This window comes from Protopterus annectens, chromosome 6.part0, assembly GCF_019279795.1.
Source record: "Protopterus annectens isolate FY-2018-M chromosome 6.part0, PAN1.0, whole genome shotgun sequence".
NCBI lineage: Eukaryota > Metazoa > Chordata > Ceratodontiformes > Protopteridae > Protopterus > Protopterus annectens.
In genome coordinates this window covers 625,593,190-625,615,504 of record NC_056737.1, presented here as the reverse complement: position 1 = coordinate 625,615,504, position 22,315 = coordinate 625,593,190, and the positions used below count along the sequence as shown (strand labels likewise).

The following is a 22,315-nucleotide window of genomic DNA, read 5'->3' as shown; positions in this document are numbered from 1 at the left end:
TTTCCTGTTCAGGAAATCTTGTTTGGGAGAACCATAAAAAATTATGCAGCATTTTAAATGGGAATCGAGGCAAGTTACTGATGTTCAGAAAAAAATATTACAATTTTTTTGGAGGTACCAGCTGCTATGCCAGTGTCATTTCCCCTAGTTTTGCAGGCTTTACATGATGCGTTTGCATCCACTTCTTCTTCTTTGCCTGGCTGTCATCTACCTGCTCTTAAGATGACTGATAGGTTTTACAGTATGCCATAAAAATCCTTTGACAGACCTCTCTGTGTTTTCTGTCTCCACAGACAATATTTCTAAGCTGTTATCTGATGCTGATGTTTTACCCTCAGAGACATGGATATATATGTGGAAGTAAGATGTACAGTTCTGCCATTCTGACATTCAGGGCATTGAATTCTCAAACCCAAAAACAAAATATCTGTTGTTTATTCTGGGTGTATTGAGCAAGACTGTCACTAACATTAAGGTTTCTGAAACTAAACAATGGGCTTTTTCTGTGGTGGGTCAGACATGCTATCAAATGTAGCTATGACGCAGTGGAAAATTCTGCTGCTGCTGGATTTCTCATCGGAAGATTTGCATGGCTTGGATGCCAGTCCCTTCCTGAGGACATCAAAGCTAAAGTTATTAGAATTTCTCCTTAACAGAAGCCTACTGTTTGGCCTTGCTGTGTTAGACCTTTTCAAATTTTTAGAGGAGAAAGGAAAAATAGTGCAAGATTTCAAGCAGATTTTTCTCACCTCAGTTCTTGGGTATCAAAGAAGCTATCCAGTTAAGGTCACTTCCTTTGCTCGTAAAAGCAGAGAGTTTGTATAGAAAGGCAGGGAAAATGCCAAGAAATAGATTTCACGGCAAACCTACAAGAGACTCCTAAATCTGGAAAACCTCCCTTTCCAGACAAATCCTCCTGACTACCTTCTGCCACCTCCCCCTTTGGTCCACCACCCCCTCACCTATCAACAGGCTAACCTCCTCCCTTTCATCTTGACAGCTGGGTTCATTCTATTATTCAGCAAGGCTACAAATGACTTAGAAGGAAATTCCAGCCTTCAGAAGTAATCAACCTCCTTCTGCAAATCAGGTGCATCTTCTCCCTGTTATTTTACAGGGTCTTTGCAAATAAGGTACCATACAATCTGTGCCCCCATTCCATCTAGGAAAAGACACCCAGAAAAGGAGACTGGAGACCCATTCTGGACTTGTCACATCTCAGTACCTTTCTAAAGGTTCACATTTTCAAAATGCTTTCCCTTCAAACTCTTCTGCCTTTCATCTAACCCCAAGCTTTTCATGTATCCTTGGATCTCAAGGATGCTAACCTTCACATTCCCATTCACCCTTCGTAAAGGAAGTTCCTGAGGTTCTCTGCTTCACCATCACACTTTCAGTTCTCTGCTTCACCCTGCAAAAAAGTGATAGCTATGGCTAGGTATTTGTGAAAACCCATGGGGCTGTGGATAACCCAAAGGGTGTCTCAATTTTACTTTCTCTGCTGCATCCCAACTTGCTTAACCCTCAGTCTGACATTATGGATGATAGAATTTTAATCCCTTTCAGACATCAGTTTTCTGAGGATGCACTCCAGGTTCTTCAGAAGGTGAGAAAACTTGCCAATAGAAAATCTTATATATATATATATATATATATATATATATATATATATATATATATATATTTATATACAGATGGAAAAGATTTTCTGTCTGTTGTCACAGTAAGAGAGAGAGAGTCCCATTCAAATTGATTGAGATTCCCACTATACTTTCATTGTTGTGTGAGCCCTTAAGAACTGGTCTAGCCTGTTCCTCTACAAAGGCATACTTGTATGCCATTTTTTCGTGCAGGCCTCTTGATCCTACCCTGATCTGTAAAATTGAGGTAAAGGAGTTTCTCAAGGGCATCCTTCATTTGAACCCACTTAGGAAGGCTATCACCCCCTTGGAACTTTAACTTTGCTTTGGTAAAACTTACCCAGCCACCAATTGAACCAGCGGCTTCAGCATCCTTAAAATGTTGTACTTGGAAAACCATTTTACTACTGGCCCTTACTTCTGCTAGAAGGGTTTCAAAGCTCCAAGCCCTAATTGCCTCCATTCTTTTCCTTGTTTCTTTAAAGATAGGGTAACTTTTAGGGTGAGCCCTTCCTTTATGCCTAACTGGGACAATGAGTTGTTTCTCTACGAGGACATAGTACAGTTGAATAAGCATTTACCATAACAGTAAATGTCATACTGATCACTGTTGCAGTAGTACGTTCTACTCACCTTCCCTATAGAAAACCAGTGGACATTTTCACTTTGGTAACAATTCATTGATTTGGTCTCTCAGGCCAGACAGAGTACAGACTTCACATAAATTGTACTAAAACAGCTGTACAGGTTATTGTTAGGGTTTGCAGTTTTGTCTCCTGTAGCATTCCCCTCTCACAGATAGCTTAGTAGAAAGTTTCATTAAAACCTCTTACATATATGTCGGTAAAGCGCGTCTTGGACAAGGGAAGAGGTCTGCCTTTTAACCCGTGATAATAGGAATGTCAAAGGGCCATTAGATATAGCATGACAATTTTAGGAGGGGAAGTCTGTCACACAAGAATTCTGGGTTGCAATGTTATTTTAAGGGGGAAAAAACTGTTTTATGGTGTGGGTCTCATTCTGCAGTAGTGTGGCTTCATTCTGGTACCAAAATGATAGTAATCGCTTCAGTTTGTTGTTTTTTTTAAGAGTTCAGTTGAAGTATCACTTAAGACATAGACAAACATATATTCATATGAAAGAAAACAAGCCATGTTAAAATGTTCCTAGTTACAAACATTATACATCACATATTTTTGTATAACTATCAACAATCCAACATTACATAAATTGCTCAATTCCGGCCTTCCCAAGTCTTGCCCCTCTGAAACATTATTCCCACATTTTTTTCTATGTAATTTGCTCCTACCCTTTTCTAAAGATCCCAGTTCCAGTTTTTTTGTCTGTGGTTACAAATGGTCAATACTTAAAATGCAAGTAGTTTAACCTTTGAGTTCCATTTTCTAATAATTACTTTTTTGACAGCCACCAGAATTAAACTTAGCAGTACCTTACTGTGTTTAGGCAATTTTGATCCTGTTTCTCAACTCAAACGAATAATTTCCTTAGTTACATCCATTTGTTCAGTCAGTATTTCTTTCAGACTGCTGTGTAGGGAATTTTGAAGTCTGCCAACTCATTACACCCCCAAAACATACGCTCCCAGTTACCTGTTTCTTCCCTATGTACCTGACAGAAATTCTTTGGAGTCTGTTTGGGGTATAAAAATACCTAAGCAAACACTTCCAAGCGAAAATCCTAAATCTTCTACACTTTCCTGCATACTTAGTAATCATACATATATCTTCCAGTTGTTTCTTTGTGAATTGCTTATTCTGTCTCTCTTCCCAATCTTTTCTAACCTCCTCTGATTGATTCCTACAGTTATCATGAAGATATGCTCTACTAATGATCCCTTTTTTGACCGCAACTTTTGTTTTAGATTCAATTAAAAACTCTACCAGAGCAGGTTTTTCGCTTAGAATTCCCACCTCTCTTTTTATTTGCCTGTACTCTTATTAATCCGTGATAGGGAAGACAGTCTCTAGCCTGCAGTCCAAATGTCATCTTGGCCTCTTCTTCCCTTACTCTTACCTTTTTCCTGTCTAGTAATTTCTTCCCAAACCTTGGTTCCTTTGCCAGTTTTCTCCAGTAAATTCCAGATGCCTATTTTGTATTCTCTGTACTCTTAGTTACAGTCATCCATATCGGCAAAATCTCATTTCTCCATTCTTATATTAGCTTAGTTCTTATAATGCTTTGATACTTTCTGAATATTATGTTCTGTATGGCTGCAGTTATTCTCCTTAAGGATCTGCTTCCAGAATCCCACACTCTTCTTATTTCTTGAATTTCCCCCCATTTCATCATCAGTTTCTACTTCGAATTATAGCTTTGTGTGTGTCATATGAATACGAGCTTTAACTGTGTAGCACTAATATATTGTTTCAAATCAGGTAAACCACCTTGTTCTGTTGGAAAGATTAGCTTATCCCACTTGACCTCTTCCCCATCTAGATAAATCCCTTCAGCTCTTTATTAATCAAAATCAACATCTCCTTTAGTTGATAAAAAAATGCCTGACTTGTATATAAAATTAAAGGGACTAAAAAAAATTTCACTGCTTGTATCTTGCTATCCATATCCATAAACAAGAGCTTCCAGTTTGTTCGTTTTTCTTTTATCTTTTGTTTAGTCTCTTCCCACATATCCTTAGGTGCCATAACTGAGTCATTTTTAATCCATACTCCTAAATACTTAATTTTATCATATCCATCTAAATATGGGTATTGGTGGACCATTTTCTCTGTGGGTATGTAATTTATAGCATTTGTTTTATCCAAAAAGAAGTGAAATTTTCTCATGAAGATATTCCACAACACTGAGATGTCCTTTTATGGTTTTATCAAGTGCACAATAATATCATCTGCAAATAAAGCCGACTTTTCTTGATTACTGTGCCAATTATATATTTTAATTTCCGAGTCCTTTGTTTTGTTTGCCAATGGCTCTATAAATGTAAAGCAAGTAACAAAGTTGAAAGAGGACACCCCTGCCTCTTTTTTGTTCAGACGCAACTTGTCAGAGAATAGTCCTCTTACTTTAATTTATGCCTCCAGTCTCTCATTTTATTCTCTTACTTCACCTTATTATTGTACCAGGGAATGCAAATGCTTGCATTTCTGTACTCATATAATCCCAGTTTCCTTTGTCAATTGCTTTCTCTGCATCAAGACCCACTAACAGCAGCTGTATTTTCTTAGTCTGCCTCCATCTGGATTATCATTGTTCTGTTAATGTTGTCAAATGTTTACCGCCCCCTCCAGAAAATTACATTGATCCATATCTGTTAATTTTGCCTTTCTTTTAGCTATTACAGGCATAAACAGTCTGTAATATTGGTTTAAAATTGAAATGGATGTATCTGAAGCTGGGTCTAATGGATCTTTACAGTCCTTAGGTATTACTGTCACTGTGAACCCAAACAGCTTTCTTCCAGGATGTTGGTACTTCCCCTCCTTTTAAAATACTGTTAAGTAAAACCTTCCATATCTTTCTCATTTTTTTCCCACCTAACTTCCAAACTTCTACAGGAATATTATCTATTTCTGGAGACTTTCTTGCAGATTGGTTATACATCACCATTTTTGTCTCATCTTCTCCTGTCTTAATTAGTTGTTGAGCCTCTTCTACCGCTGACCTTGGCATAGTTGTGGCTGCCGTAAATATTTCCATTAATGCTCTTCTCGATTTCCACATTTCTCTGCTTTATACAAAATTTTGTAACATTTCCAAAATATCTTTTAGTGTATATACTGAATCTCTAGTTATTTTCCTTGCTATAGGCTCTGTGTGTTTGGCAACAATTCTTTCTACTTTCTGTTGGGTAAGTCATTGTGCTAAATGTTTTTGCTGCCTGGAGTTATCCAAAAAACAGTTGCTTGACAACAAACTTTCTAAACTCATGCATCTTATTCAGGTACTCCCTCATTTTCTCTTTAATACTCTGCAGTTGTGCTGCTTCTTCTTCCATGAGATTTCCCTTATGCAGTTGTGCCTCTTCTTGTTCTGTGAGATTCCCTTTATTTGCAGTACTTTAACATTTGTCAGCTTCTTCAAGCAACTGTTACTTCTTAGCTATGTCTATTTTATTTTATATCTACCCTGTTTTTAAACTACACTTTCATTTTCTCCCACTCAGTAGCTATAACTTCTGAAGAAATTTTTATCTTCCCTCTCTCTCTCTCTCTTTTTCGGCTTTTCCCGGTTAGGGGTCACCACAGCAGATCACCTTGTCCACTCATGATTGGCAGTAGAGTTTTATGGTGTTGATTTGCCAGCCCGTCGCCCAACCTTCCACGGAAGGCACACACAGGCACACACTCACGCCTAGGGCCAATTTTAGTGTGTCAATAACTCTCATATAATTTCCGCTATCCGTTCCTTACATTCCTCAGTTTTTAACATTTGATAGGGAAGTACCACTGTCTTATTTTTAGTTCATTACCTTGGATTTTTATCATAGTTATTGGCATGTGATCTGAAATAGTTATTGGATGTGTCAAAGCTTTGAATTGAGTGCACATGTTCCTGTGAAGTATAATTTCTCTCTCTAGTGTAGCTCACTTACTATACTTATTTATTTATTTATTTAACATTTGTTAACCGGGAAAGTCCAACTGGATACGTATCCATTTTCAGTGGAGGCCCAGGGAGAAAAGCTCCAGAAATACAAGAATAATTTAACAAATACAGTTAAAAATGTAATACCAACAGTTCAAATAACAATTAATACAAAGAAAGATTGCAGGAGATAATAAGCTGAGAGAAAATTAGGGAGTAAGTTTGGGTAGTAAGGTGTAGGGAGCAATATAATATCTGTGTAGAAATGCCAGAAGAAATGAGGAAGAGAAAAATATAAAGCAATGAGCATAATAGAGAGGTAGCCCGAGGAGCGAGATTAACCTGGGCTAGAGCAGGAACATATCCAGTGGTTGGTGAAATAATTTGTTGCTGCAATCTTAAATTTTGTTAGAGAGGGTTCGAGGGTTAAGTCAGGAGGAAGTGAGTTCCAAATTTTTGCTATGTAATTGGAGAATTCTGAGTCACCAGCATGATTGCAAGATTTAGAGGTTTTTAATTTGTCATTAAATCTCAGTGGTCTGGTACTGATGTAAGGGGTATTTAATGGTTGCATACCCAGAACTCTGGTTGGTTAAGTATTCTGTGGACTCTTGTAAGCTGATTGTAGAGTAGTAGGTTGGGGAACTCAAGCCACTTTAGTAGTTTTAGATTTTGACAGTGATGTGTGCATTACCTTGGGGAATAATATATAAATTCTCTCCAGGTTCCTACTCCTGAGTTCACATTTCCCATACCAAGTATTTTCATAAAGGTCATCATAAATCTGCTCTCTTTTATTATATTTTCTCTTCTAGAGCTCCCAGATACATTCTCACTATTGCAAATAAAGTACCAGTCCCACCTCTAAGTAATATTCCCTGCTGAAAGACTACTTGCTCCCCAAAATTTCTTAAGCTTCATAACACCAATTTTAGGTGGAATACAAATGCATGTTGGTGTACAATAAACCTCCTCCCTTGCCTGTAAGCCCCTTACTACCACATATTTATCATTTTTTTCTCTTCTATTACTGTTAGAACTCCTCTAGCAATTAGTATTAGTACATCCCTTTTCCTTTGTTCCTAATACTCTGCTGAATATCCCTCTTGAAATACTTTCGTTATCAAATTCATATGCTCACTTCTTTGCAAATGTGTCTCCTGTAGTATTGTTATTTGCACTTTGCATTTCTTAATAAAGTCCATACTCTTACCTTTTTGTCTATACCTGTGAGGCCATTCGCCTTCCAAAATAATATGGATAGTATAGTAATTATAAGTTATTATTCCCACCTGTTGTATATGACAGTTTTTTAATGTCTGTTTTCAGCTTTTTTGATGCATGTACCCACTAATGTTTGGCAGGTTGATGTTTTATACAGTTGTTTTTTTGTCTTCTCCATTTGAAAGTATGTCACATTTTACAAGACTTTTTGTTTTAATGAAACCCTCAAAAAAAAAAAAAAAAACATCACCGTGTAACCTTTTAAAACAAACACACAAAATAATGTACATCTTCAAATACTAAGTTTAACCCTCCTGATAAGAACAATTTTCCCAAATCAGTAGCTGCAATCACAGGCATTACTTAACTTTAGGTTATCCATGCTAAAGAGCTTGTTATAGCCTGTGGTACTGCTTACACTAATTGCGGTCTGTTTTTGTCTTATATTTTTTGCACTCCCAGATGTGAAAACATCCAGTATGCTTTCAGGAACATTTACTGTTGGCCTTAAAAAAAGTGCTTCTGCTTTTATTGCCTGCTCCTGTAGCCAGATTGTCTCTATGGAAAAATCAGACTTCTCAACTCACATTGAACATTTTTTTGCTACAGGAAAACTTTTCATTACATTCAGTGTTCTCTTTCACTTTCTTACACAAACAAAATCATTATTCGATTAAGCGAAGGACCTTAATCCAAGCATTTAGTTATGCAAAAGAAGGCAAAAACATATCATCTGTGTGTGTGTGTGTGTGTGTGTGTGTGTGTGTGTGTGTGTGTGTGTATATATATATATATATATATATATCTACCTACCCCTCCCTTGCCTACTCCTTCAAAATGCACCTACCCAATATACTTCTAAGGTCCAATAACCAGAATTTGCTTGAACTGCACAAGCCTGCTCGTCCTCCAGGCAAAGACCTACTGTCCTTTTCCCTAGGTTGCCTCTGGAACTACCTGCCACCTCTTATTCATACTACTGACAACCACTCTACCTTTAAGACCCTACTTCAGTCCCATCTCAAAACCCTCTGGGAATGCTCCTGCTCTCATCCCACACGAATCACGTCTTTTTTCCCTATTTCTCACACTCCTTTACTTTTCTCATCATACTGAGCTGCTCTGACTACTATCATCTTCATTTTTCTTATTTACTCCTACTCTTTCTCTACTTTTTTTTCGTATTGTCCTACCCTCCTTAGATTCAACAATTAACTCCTCTTACCCCCTGTCCTACTTTAACTCTGCTAAGATTTCATATAAAACTGTAATGTCAACCCTGTGTTATTTAAGACTGCAACAAATCTACCAGGAATATGCACCAATGGATTTTTCTTATTTTAATTGACTTATTTGTGTGTGTGTGTGTGTGTGTGTGTGTGTGTGTGTGTGTGTGTGTGTGTGTGTGTGTGTGTGTGTGTGTGTGTGTGTGTCTGTGTGTGTCTGTGTGTGTGTGTGTGTGTGTGTGTGTCTGTGTCTGTGTGTATGTAATTTTACCTTTTGCTTTTTTACTGTATTTTCACTGCATTCATGGATTTTTTTGAAATGATGTGTAATACCATCGTTCTTCAATAGTATTACGTAAATGTAAATGCATTGTCTTCATATTATATTGTTGCTCATGGAGCTTTTCTCCCTGTGACTCCATTGAAAACAGGCTCTTCTTGGCCAAGTGGACTATCCCAGTAAACAAACTGTAAAATAAATAAATAAATAAAATATATTATAGTCTGTCCACTTTTATATCCCCTCTCCCACCTCAACAACCCAAGATAATGGTATATTAACTTAAAGATGCTTTTTTTAGCCTCCCTTCTCTTTTTACATTGTAATGCCTACATTTCTTAAAACTAAAAAAGAAGGAAAAAGGTACTTGTTTACTTTATTGTCTTTGACATACAACAGTAACTCAGAATATTTTACTATAAAATGTGCATTTTGTATCATCAAATATTTTATACGGATATTGTTATAAGAAAAAAAATGCTTTATTTATAGTTTCTTTTTTCTGTCCTTTTAGTGTCCATCCAAACCTTAATGACATGAGTCAGGTATATGCTTTTTAGTCCCCCACAAGTTATACAAAGTCAACACAACTTCAGTCTTTCCAGTTTTTCTTGTAAAGCCATATTTCACAAATATGATTGCTGTGTTATTATGTCACATTTATTTGCTAATTTTAGTGTTTCTGGTTTTCCTGTTCATCTCTATCTCCTAACCCCTGACTCTGGTTCAAGTCCAGGGTACTCACAATTCTTCTAGTCAGCTCCTGTGCTTTTCTTCTCTCAGACATTTTCCTTTGGAACATTAGAAAAGGTTTCATTGGCAAAGTCTCTCTGTGAGCTTTATTATCAGAAAAAAAGAGAAACTAATTGCCTTCTGTTTGATGGCTTACTGTTTGTTGGACATACTTTTGTATTTCCTTCTTAGCCTGTTCTGTGTCAAAAAATTACTTTGATCCTTCAGGAAGAATATTCTGAGAACAGTTGAATACAACAGCTTTAATCTCGCACCTGCCTTTTGACTTTTTCTAATTGCTGGGATAAATTTGATTATCTTTGATTCTCTTTTGCTTGGTGTATAGTGAATAATCATTTTCTACAAACACTTTTCTGTCTCCAGTTTTTAGTACATTGCCTTGCTACTTCGATTTTGTCAAGATCAACTCTTTCTGCTGATATAATTGCATCTTTACTAATACTGTTCTTGGCTACTTTCTAATGTCCAGGTTTGGACGATACACAATGTGTCCCTTCAGTTTAAAAAGCCTGCTGTGGAATACTAGTCCAGCTTGCTTATTTGTAATTTCATAAAGTTAATAGTCTGTTTCTTCCAGTTTCTTTGTTACAGCAGAAAATCTCAGGTTTTCCATACTTGCTGTGTTCTCTGAATCTTAAAGTTTTTTTGAAAAAACTCTCATTGAACAGTGTTATACACAGCCAGCCTTTTCTTCATTTCAGCCTCTGATTTTGTTGCAGTTTTATCATTCATCTGAATAGCTGTTTAAAGCTTTTTCCAACCTTTTGTTATTTAAGTTGATATAGTTATTCATTGCTTAGTTTATTTTAATCAGCTCTGAGCACACTTAATTTGTTATGCCTCTTGATTACTGGAAGCCATGTATTGTACTAAAGATGGAACTTGAACTCCTTTTTTTGAACAGCACAGGATTCTTCCACATCAGTGTTTTCTCTTCACCTTTTCTTGTTAATTTTTTTTCTGGCTGTCTTAAGTTTCTTCTTTGCTAGCTTCCAGGCAGTGTACTTAACTAGCCAGTAATTGAATTTACTAAAACTGGTAGTGCTACTGGCACCTCTGTCAGTTTCGTTTTTCCAACTAGGAGAGATGAATTAAGGTGTTGATCAGTATGCAGCCATTTTGTAAGTCTCTTCATTTTTTTTGATAGAATATGGTAACATTGTTATACATTTGCATTCATATCTTCACACTGTGTTTTTTGATGTTCATATTAAATTACCTGTATTCAATGGTTTTGACATTACTGAGTAAGATCTTAGGAGTTTACTAGGCTATCGACCCGGAGGTCGTTTCAAGCCTAGCCATTTCATCCCAATGTAATACCATAGATACGCTAGTCAGTACCCAGGATTGTATTTAGTAATGATTTCCCATGACCAGTAGGGTTGTGGATGTTATCCCAGGTAAGAATTTACAGTGCCTCATCCACTCGTCCAGGTTCCTTTTGAACAGTATCATAGAGGTGCTCTGCTTCACATGAATTGTTTCACATGACCAATATATTTATCTTTGTGATACATGTGATCTTATTTTACTTTTTCACTTGAGTCTTGTTCAAAATTAAACAGAATAACCTTTGTTGCCGTCTATCATATTGTGTTTGTACAATTTCTAGTTGTGTTAATACACTTTAAACTATGCTGTAACCTATTCCTTTGAGAATAGCCACTTAGGAGTAATAGCTAAGGACTCCACCTAAAAGTTGGAAAAAGAAATGAACCTTTTTATTGGGCACAAATGTTTTGAGCACATATCATAATGATAGCTCTGTAAGAAGGTTCACCTTCTGCAATATACACTCTCAGTCCCAGTGTCATTTTCCTTCTTTGCCTTTTCTCAGGTTTCTCATTGACATCAGAAACAACTGCATTGAGATGCTGGTGTGGCATATGATTGGAAATGGAGTGAGTTGGAAGACTGGGCAAATTTAACATGATGATTAGTCATCCACTGTGAGGTTATAGTGTAAGCTTAAGATAAGCTTTAAGAATTTATTTATTACTTTTTGGTAGTATTTGGATTTGGAGATAATGTATCTTGCGTTGGTAGGTTGATAGTTTGTACAGGTTATGTGGGTAGTTATTGGGCAACTTATTAGATGGTCTTTTAAATTTGACAGTATTGGGGTGGTGGTTTGGCATTTTGTGTTATGAAATCTAGGTAGTACTGATTTTCATTTCATAGAAGGTGAGGAGATATGGAATAAGCATAAGGGGTAGTAATGAAATTAGTAACATTGTTTTGGGTGGTGACTTTGCCAGGTGCAGTGACTTTATATCTTAATTGGCTTATCACCAGTTTGTATAAGCATGATAGGAAAAGGAATGGTAGTAAAGGGTGGTGGTTATAACGAGATAGATAAAGATGATTGGTTCTAATAGGAGGGGGGGTGGTTTTATAGCTATAAATTTAGCACTCCTGGGTGTGGGTGGGAATTGGGGGTAGGGTGATGAGCGGAGCAAGTCCGAGCGCAGTGAGGGCAAGTAGAGCGGGGCTTTAGCCAGACCACAAGGTTATTAGAGCCTGTGACTGGAAGGTAAGTAGAATAGGGATTTAGCGTAATCTTTTATATTTTGTTTTACTGTGCTCTATTAGCATTTAAGGGGTTAGAGATACTTTCTGTAAGGGCTTACAGTCTATGTTTTAGCATGTTTACCCCAATTTTTGATGATAAGAGAGGGAATTCTTAGTTTGTAACCACCAGGATTCACTTGGTGTAAGCTACTGGGAGTTTGCCAATTCTGCAGAGGTTTAGGAGATTAGATTGAATGTAAGGGACAACCTAATAGTGCTGTAGACCCAGTTCACCATTTAATGTGGCACAACAGAGAGAATTAAAGATATAACCTTAGCAGTTTTTATTTTTTCGTGGGGCAGTTCAAGACAGACTTTCAATTAGTGAGTCAGCAGAGTGGCATCCTTCTAGTATTACAAGCCTTTCAAGATAGCCAATAGAAGGGAAAGCACCTGGGAAGGGATAAGATAAATTAGAAGAACATGAGTAACTGGCTAGGGCATACTTCAGGAATAATAGTTAACACACAGCAGGGCACCAGATGTAACCAGTAGTATTCCCTTTTCAACCTATACTTGCATGTTTGAGAAAATACATGTATTGCAGAACGAATATCTTTGTCAGTCACATTTAACTAACACAGAACATTCACACATACATTGGTAAGGTAGAGTAGCGTTTTAGATGCAAGGATGTTAGCAGTCTTACATTGCACTTAACACTGTAGTAGCTAAAATCTTCAACAATTAAGATAAAGTAGCACTAAGAGGACTATCTTCCCATTGTTTAGTATAGTTTAACAAATAGTATAATTTTAGTCTCTAGGCAGTTTCAGACCTAAAACAACAGGTAAAAAGTAATTTATTTACATGTAGCGGCTCAGTTTTGGGTAGCTTAACAGAATAATACTGGCTTTGCAGCCATAATACATCACTTATTAGATTTAAAATGGAAACAGTAGTACTGTTTTAGTCTCCAGGCGATTTCAGGCATAAAATGATCAGGAAAAAGTCATTTAAATGAAGCGACTCAGTTTATCAGTGCACATAAAATAACAGATTAATGCTTAAAATGCATATGCAAGCACAAAAACTCTGCAGCATGCTTCCCTTTACATTCTGAGGAGATGCACTTTTCTAAACAGTGTACTTTGTACCTTGTAATATTTTGTAGTACAGAGTGTGAGAGGTTATTAAATTATTTTTGAAACAGGTTCATTCAGTTGTTCCTTCTTGTTCATAGTAAATGACAATGACTCTGTGTATGTGTATTTGCTTATTTATTGACATGATGGTTGCAGTTGTGTCTGAAAAATAAACCACTGACTCTGTGCATATTGGGTGTTACAAATTAAAATTCAGTCTAATATAAGGCTGTTTATTTCTATTTTAGGCTCGACATATAGAGAATGGGGAATTAGCAGCAGTAAAAATAATAAAACTTGAACCAGGTAAGCCAGTCAAGTAACTTGTTTTGAATTCACTTTATTATACTTTTTGAAGGAAAAAAACATGGCAGTGGAATGTTGTTGTTCCTGTTTGTGAGAGCATTTTGCTGACACTGAATATACCTCAGCTTATAGCAGCTAACAGTCATCTTAGGAAATTTGCCAAGTATTTTCAGTTTACCTTTTAACATACATGCCTGCTTTTGGAAGACATCTCTAGCTAATTTCATGTTTGGCACCACGATGTAGACATTTTCAGTACTTCAGTTTTGGTGTTTTCTTTATAGATGGCTTAATATGACTTCCAGAAAGAATAATTTCAAATTTTATATGATTGTTTTTCTGCTCAATAACCTGAAGCCTTCTTTGGATTTTTGTAATGGTTGGCCGGAAATTCTGCAGGAAAATGTGTTTTCTGAAAATGGATGACTATCATTCTTCACCACTACATACTGGTCTGTGGTTTTCTAATATTTTCGTAAATTTTAGTTTCCAGTCTTGTAGTTACAACTATGATTTTAGTGTCACATGCTGGACATTTTAAAATGGTTAACTGCAAGGACTCGTACGTCAATGTTTTTTCTTTACTTTTTTCTTTCAATTTCCTGATGTTCATCGTGTTTCACTGTTGCAGTCATTACTCCTGGGTTATCCTGCTGGCAGGCTACCCGCAGTCTGCCTGAATTCCAAAGTCCTGGTCCGGTGTCGGCTGCTGTCGCCTCTTCCCTGATGTCAGTGCACCATGGGTATAAAAGATGCAGCCGATGCCATTTTCTTCAGTCTTTCTTGACGCATGGTGCCCGAAGCAAAGGCAGTTCACAAGTGCCGGTCGGCTGACTCCTGAAATATTCAAATCCGAATTTCAGAACCAAAGTCTTCATTAAAGCTAAGTACCCCGTTGGGGAAACTTTTTTCTTGCTCCATACCGATGTGGGAAGCAAATACCTCATAAGGATTTTCAGTCTTACTGTATTTCTTGCCTAGGCCCTGATTGCAACGTTGCTAGCTGTCGGTTTTGTGCTAGATTTAACCAACGCACTATTAAGTATCGGATCGATTTTGCATTTCATTACTTTGGCAGAAGATTTAATTATATAATGCCGTCGGACCAGCCGACAACTGCAAGGACAAGGAAAAGAATAGGCATCCGAGGTCCAAAATCGACTACGAGGCCTCTGCTAGGCCAGTCGCCAGTTCACCGGTTCTCAGTGAGGCACTTTCGCAGCCCCTGGCGCCCGCTACCTCAGAGCCATAGGCCGCTTCCGACTCCCACGTGGAGCCGACTGGGCCTCTGGATACTCAAGGTATTGGACACTTGGAAATCATTCCCTCAGATGGGTCTGGAGCCGCTGAGCAGGCATCGGCTTCTGAGGGTATCTTCAGACCTACACAACTATATATTAAGCCATCTTCAGCTTCAAAGACAAAGACTAAAGCAGCTCTAAAGACAAAGAAACAAGTACAACAGTCTCCTGCTCAGACTTCCATGCCTAAAAAACAGATGCTCAAAATGGCCGAAGACCTAATTACTTTGATTAGGGGCTCCCATCCCCCTCCTCATAAGAGGCCTAGGTAAGAGACAGAGTATGATTCTTCTGATCAGGTTTCTATTTCCTCTGATTCCTCTTCTGAACAGGATTACTCCATGCTTCCCTAAGAGGATTCTGATGCTGAAGAATCCATTCCTTCAGCCTCTCCTCCTGAGGATTATTCTTTTGGGGAAACCCTGCATACCATAAGGGAGCATTTCCACTAGGAGAGCCAAGATTATTCTGAATCTAAGAAAAGGCTCAGGGACTTTCTGCTACTTCCTCAGCACAGACCCCTTGCTATTCCACCTGTTCTAGACATTGTAGATGATGTATTTTCAGAGTCCAGCCTGTCCCCTGACTCTTTACCCCCTGCACCTGCTAAGCCAGACAGATACTACAGGGTCCCGGATTCTCATAAATTCCTATATAAAAACCCCGCTGATGACACAGAAACTATATCTCAGGGTCCCAAAGTGGTCAAAGCTTCCACTGCAAAAAACCCTGTCCCCTCTGATAGGGATTCTAGGGCTCTAGACAGATGGGGGAAAAAGTCTGCACTTCTGTTACCCTGGCTGTAAGGGCTTTAAATTGCCAGTTTCATATGCTTAAATATCAGCAGTATTTAATGTCACTGCTTAAACAGAAATTGTTGATAAATACTGAATGTTCTGAGAACAAGGAATTGCAGGATTTATTGCATGCAGCTGAACAAGTGAGAAAGCATACTTTGCAATGTGGTTATGATTCATTGGAGGCCTCTTGCAGGGCCGCTGTTACAGGTTCTGTTATTAGAAAGCATGCTTGGTTAAAGGAACAGAATCTGCCCGCTCATGTTAAAACAAAATGATTAGATGCACCATTACAGCATGATACTTTGTTTGGTACTAAAGCAGAAGAGGTGTTGAAAAAAATGGAGGATAAAGCAAAATCCATGCAGACAGTCAAGGATTTCTTACAGGTATAGCCACCCAGGTTTAGCAGGAACTGGCCTTCTAAAAATTGGTCCGTTCCAGTGTCAGACAGGCCACAAAGAGGCAGATACAGGTGTCCTAGAGGCAGATCTCAGCCCCAAGGCTCATACAGGCCTAAACAATGGGGTGATCCTACCTCCAAAAGCGGATAAGACAAATCACAGCCTTACAGGAAACAGTCCCAATGACTTTCCTCTACCAGATCCAAGCACTTTTCTTTTGGCAGCCCCCTTAGAGGGAAAACTAGCACTTTTTTAATCAAATTGGCAAGTGGTTACCCAAGACAAATGGGTCCTGAACATAGTGTCCCAAGGCTACAGGTTCCATTTTCACACTCTACCAATGTCAAAAGGTATGCCAGACCTGCCACACAATCAATGGGCAGAGGCACAAAAACAAATTACAGCCCTCATGGACATGAGGGCCATTCAGCAAGTACCACAACAAGAGCAGGGGCAAGGATTTTACTCCAAATTTTTCCTAGTACCCTGAAAGGACAAAACCTGGAGACCAATACTGGACCTGTCTATACTAAATACATTCCTGGAAGTTCCAAAATTCAAGATGTTGACTTTACAGCAGCTACTGCTCATGCTGGGCAAGAAGGCTTGGCTTGTAACTTTGGACCTAAAAGAGGCATACCTGCATGTCCCAATCAGACAATCTTGCAGAAGATACCTCAGATTCATAGCTGGCTCAATGCATTACCAATTCTCTGCACTGCCCTTTGGCTTATCTACTGCGCCCAGGGTCTTCACAAAATGCCTGGCACCAGTAATTGCGTTTTGCGCCCAAAAAGGAATTCAGATATATCCCTACTTGGACAACTGGCTAATTCAAGCAGAGAACAAAGATGTTCTTCTAAAGCATCTGGTGTTTGCAAAAAGATTACCAATTGGCATAGGGTACACAGTAAACGAAAAGAAATCAAAACTAGTGCCCTCTCAAGAGATAATATTCCTGGGTGCAAGCTTAAATACAACTGCCCAGATGGCTTATCTCACGCCAGACAAACAAAAGCATCTGACTACTTACTTCAAGAAATTGGCAACAAAAACCCACTTATCTGCAAGGAAAATCCTGCAGGCCTTGGGTTTCATGGCATCCTGCATTCTACTAATTCCATATGCCAGACTGCATATGAGGAAACTACAATGGTATCTAAAAGGTGTTTGGACTCAGCATTGCCACAGCCTGGAGACAGTAATTGCACTCATTCCCTGCCTGCAACAGGAGTTTCGATGGTGGGCAGAAGCCTGTCACCACAACAAGGGTCTGCCATTCAGTCTACCCACAGCCAGACAGACACTGACAACGGATGCATCAGATTATGCCTGGGGGGCCCATATGGCAGGAAAATGTATTCAGGGCACATCGCCTGCAAACCAGATGCATCTTCACATCAATCAAAAAGAGATGCTAGCTGTTCAAAATGCCCTGACAGCTTTCAAGGACCTGCTTCATCCAGGACAGTTACTGATAAAGACAGACAACACTACGGTCATGTGGTACATAAACAAGCAGTGAGGTACACATTCCTACCACCTCTGCAGACAAGCAATGACCTTATGGGACACAGCATTGGCTTTTCAAGTTCACCTGCAAGCACAATTCCTGCCAGTAAAAACAAATACTCTGGCAGACGAACTAAGCAGAAACCTCATGGATCCCCATGAATGGAAACTGGATCCACAAGTCTTCAGCATGATAATAAGGAAATGGGGATGCCCAGACATAGATCTATTTGCCTCCCCTCACAACTGCCAATTACAGATATTTTGCACAAGGATTTATCACAAGCAAGCATGGAAAGTGGATGCCCTATCCTTCTTCAGCTGGAAAAATCTAACAGTATATGCCTTTCCTCCACTGCCTCTCCTTCCCAGGGTACTCCTAAAGGTCAGAGAAGAGAAGCCAAAAATGATACTGATTGCACCAGACTGGCCATGCCAGCACTGGTACCCAATCCTAAAGAGCTTGTCTCAAGGTCCAGCATGGATATTGCCTCAGACTTCTCACTTGCTGACCCAACAAAACAATTAGATCCTGCACAGCCAACTCAGGACCTTAAATCTGGCAGCATGGCAGATAATGTAGCCATTCAGAACACTCCTCTTTCAAAAGCGGTTTTGGATGTTATCTTGGAGGCCCAGTACCAGAAAATCTTATGCAGAGAAATGGAAGAGATTCTGTGCTTGGAACAAGGCATTGACACGGGTGTACCAAATATCCCTCAGATTTTACAATACCTAACTGAGATGCTGAACAAAGACCTTTCTTTCTCATCAGTTAAGATTCATGCGTCTGCCATTTCAGCCCATTACAATGCAGAACCACCTATCTTTTCTCATCCTTTAATAAGGCAGTACCTCAGAGGGGCCAAAAACATTAGGTCTCCAGGGAGAGGACCAATTCCGGCCTGGGACCTCAATTATGTTTTGGAAAAACTCACACTGCCTCCTTTCGAGCCAGCATCAACAGCAGATATAAAATTCTTATCCTGGAAAACAGCTCTGCTCCTAGCAATAACCTCTGCAAGGCGAGTCTCGGAGTTGCAAGCACTCATGGCTGTGGAACCTTTCATCATTTTTCATCCAGACAGGGTTTCTCTGAGAAAAAAAGCCTATATTTATGCCTAAGGTGGTGTCCAGTGTGGCCCTCATCCAAGCCATTCACTTGCCTACCTTTTATCAAAATCCACAGAACAAGGGTGAGAAAATTCTGCATTCTTTGGACATACACAGGCAGCTACGCTTCTACTTGGGCAGAACTAAAGCTTTCAGAAAGACTGAGCAACTTTTAGTGTCATATGCTGCGGGATCACAAGGAAAGGCTATCTCAAAACAGACTATTTCTAAATGGATAGGCCATTGCATCCGTTTCTGCTATTCTCAACATGGCAAATCAGTGCCTAAGGGCATTAGGCCTCATTCCACCAGAGCAGCAGCCACTTCAGCAGCCTTCCTCAGAGGATTACCAACCAAAGATATCTTAGAGGCTGCAATCTGGAGTTCAGTGCACACCTTCACAAAGCACTACCACTTACCTCTTTACTCTAAGTCCAGAGCAGGCTTTGCCACTGCAGTCCTGCAGGGCCTCATAGCCTCTCCTAATCTTATTTAGCCCAGCCACCCATCTTCAGCTTTGGGATTCAACCCAAGAGTAATGACTGCAACAGTGAAACATGATGAACATAGTACAGTTGTGTACCTACCATAAATGTAGATGTTCGAGTGTATTCACTGTTGCAGTCCAGGTTACCCACCCACCACCACCCTTTTCTTTGCTGGGTCTATCTGCACTTCTCTATCCTATACAACCTTTTTGGTGTATTTGCTTGTAGATGAAGGAAATGTTATTTTTGTGCATGCATTTTTATTGGCATATTTTTTAGCCTACCAATTTGGGGGCACCTGACATCTGGGGCAAGAAAAACTGAAGAAAATGGCGTTGGCTGCATCTTTTATACCCCTGGCGCACTGACGTCAGGGAAGAGATGACAACAACTGACGCTTGGCCTAGACTTTGGAATTCTGGCCGACTGAGGGTAGCCTGCCAGCAGGATAACCCTAGAGTAATGACTGCAACAGTGAATACACTCTAACATCTACATTTATGGTAGGTACACAACTGTACTTTTTTAAACAATTGCCCAGCCTTCACCTGTGTTCATTATGACATTTGACATCTTTGTTCTGTTTAGCAGGTCTGCTTATTTATTTGTATTTGACAGTTATCACCTGAAATACTGCACGCCTTAGTATCCGTGTATGTTACCGTCAGACGGACTGTAAATCATCTGCAGTGACATGGATTTGGTTTGCCAGGATATGTCTCTGTCTTAAGCTAAGCTCTTAGCTGCATAAGGACAGAGCCTTACAGCTGCAGTTAAAGTTCCTTCTGTCAATTTTCAGACTGCAGGACAGCCAACAGAGGTACTGGTTAAACCAAGTCATGCACATCTACTAGACTGATTCCCAGTGGAAAGACCAGCAGCTCTTTCCAGTTGGTTCCTAACAAGGGTACCTGTTCAAAGCAGGTCCTATATACTTCCAGACCAGTTAGTTGCATTAGTCCTGAGTCTTAAAAATTTGATCACCCCAGCAAAAGTTGGTCAGGGCAGGTGATCATTCCACATATTCAGCTAAGCTTTTCCCCATTAGCAGTGCATGGCTAAGGGAATTGGTCATTAAAGGCAATCTCATAAAATTCTGTTTCTGTTTTCCTTCTGTTCCTTGTCTGAGTGTTTCTTAACATCAGAAAGGAGTGACAAAGGAGAAATGTGGGAACATAGTAGGCAAGCAATCATGGTGGAACCATAGGATACCTAGCCATGTACGCCTGTAAGCAGACCAACAAAAAGTTCTTGCTACCCCTTTCAAGCACTTAATAGTGCTCACCTCCCAAATCGAGTAGGACCATCCATGATAACCCTTATGTAAATTTGTGTCTACCCATCCAGTCTATCAAAACTAGCCTTAAAAGTAGCTAAAGCAGTACTTTGTTTAACGTGTAGTGGTAATGTATTCCTTGGACTAGGAACATATTGAGTTAGGAACCTTTCTCTTCAGCAAGTCTTTTTTATTTGTTGGTGAAAATTGAAGTCCATAGAGTGAGTGTCTGTAGAGCCACTGGTTTTGTGAAGAAGTAGGAGGTCAAATAGGACTGGGTCTTTCATGGCCCCAAAAAGCATGACACAGGTCACCTTGCAGCAACCTGTAGGCTACTGTGTCTAATGAGAGTTGTTATGATCTACTGGGTTAGTTGAAAGATTTAAGACCTTCAATTTGTTTAGTTAGAAATCTTTGGACCTTTCCTGTTGAGCAATATGCTTGGAATTGTACATACCAATGGGGGCATTGTATTTAATGATGGCTCTGATAAGGGAAGAGTACAGTGGTAGGACAGCTTCTTTGGATCTTAAAGATATTCCCTTGGAAATTAACTGGACAATATGTAATAGGATTTCCTGTCTGTGGTGGAAACATGATGTGAGGTTGGAGCAACCTTTCTGCCAAATACTGCTATGTTGCACTTTTTTAATTTGGTTTCAGACCATTTTTGAGGCACCATGTATGTGCATATTCCATCCCTGATGGAGATATTTTGTATTAGTGGATGAGCTGATTACAGTGCCTGGTTTGCAGTCATCAGTAAACTCGGTAAGCCACACTTTTGGGATATTGGTTTCTTGAATGTCTGCAAAATAAATGCCAAACAGAAGATGATCCAGAACCGATCCCCGTGGCACCTCACTTCTTACATTCAGAGAGGGAACCATCAACTTTCATAACTTGGGATCTTCCTCCTAGGAGGAGACAAGAAATAGTCAAGATGACTTGTTTGGAAAAGGAGGCACCCCAGTTTTGGAGTCTGTGACAAGTTTGTCCTAAAATCTCTGTGTATGCATTTTCTGGCCTCCTCCACAGACTTAGAGTCCCTACTGGAAAAGGAAGTGGGCTTAGTTGAGTAGTTTCTCTGATAACCTGGAACAGCAATGATGAAGATTTGTGTTGTCCCTATGAAAAATAAGGAATTGAATGGCTTGAAGCTCAAAAGTGTACAGGGAACTAAGATATTATTTACATAGAACCAATGATAGGCAAATAGGGCCATGGCTTAATATTTCCAAGGTTCTGGTCATCTGTGTCATATTCTGTAATGCCTCTAAAGGTATGAAAATAGAGGACACTGTTAGAACACACAGTTTGAGTACAGCTACCATTGTAACATTCATAAAGGGAGTGACTACTCAGGCTGTCCTAGCAGCAATTACACTATCATCCACCCATGCTCTTTCCAAACATTATAAACTGGACATTTCTTTTATGGCTGGGTTTGCTGCTTCCATTCTTTGGGTATGTTGCAGCCTGACCTTTCCTTTTATAACCCACCTCCCTATCATTTTGAGCTCTAAGATTAGCTCCTTTAGTTAGGGTTACTGCAACAATGATCGAAATGAGCAAAATAAGTACAGCTATGTAACAGCTTGCTATAATAGTAGATGTTCGAGTAGATCACTGCTGTACTACTGTTTTCCCTCCCACCTTCCTCCCCTTCATTTTGGGTTTGTGGATCTTGGACTGGGGTGTGTTACCCTGTCCTTATTTTACCCATCCTTCCTCTTTCTTTTACAGAGCCTCAGGCCTGTTAGGATTTGAGTA

At 39.2% G+C, this 22,315-nt stretch overlaps 1 protein-coding gene across 3 annotated transcripts in view; it reads left to right on the top strand.

The window, feature by feature from the left end:
* Window positions 1-22,315, top strand: part of MAP4K5 (mitogen-activated protein kinase kinase kinase kinase 5) — a 2,873,315-nt gene that overhangs the window by 412,865 nt on the left and 2,438,135 nt on the right. For all 3 annotated transcript variants that reach the window (XM_044074300.1, XM_044074299.1, XM_044074298.1), the window contains exon 2: window positions 13,594-13,651. In XM_044074300.1, coding sequence (XP_043930235.1) covers window positions 13,594-13,651 — 58 coding nt within the window. The remainder of the gene's footprint in view (window positions 1-13,593; window positions 13,652-22,315) is intronic.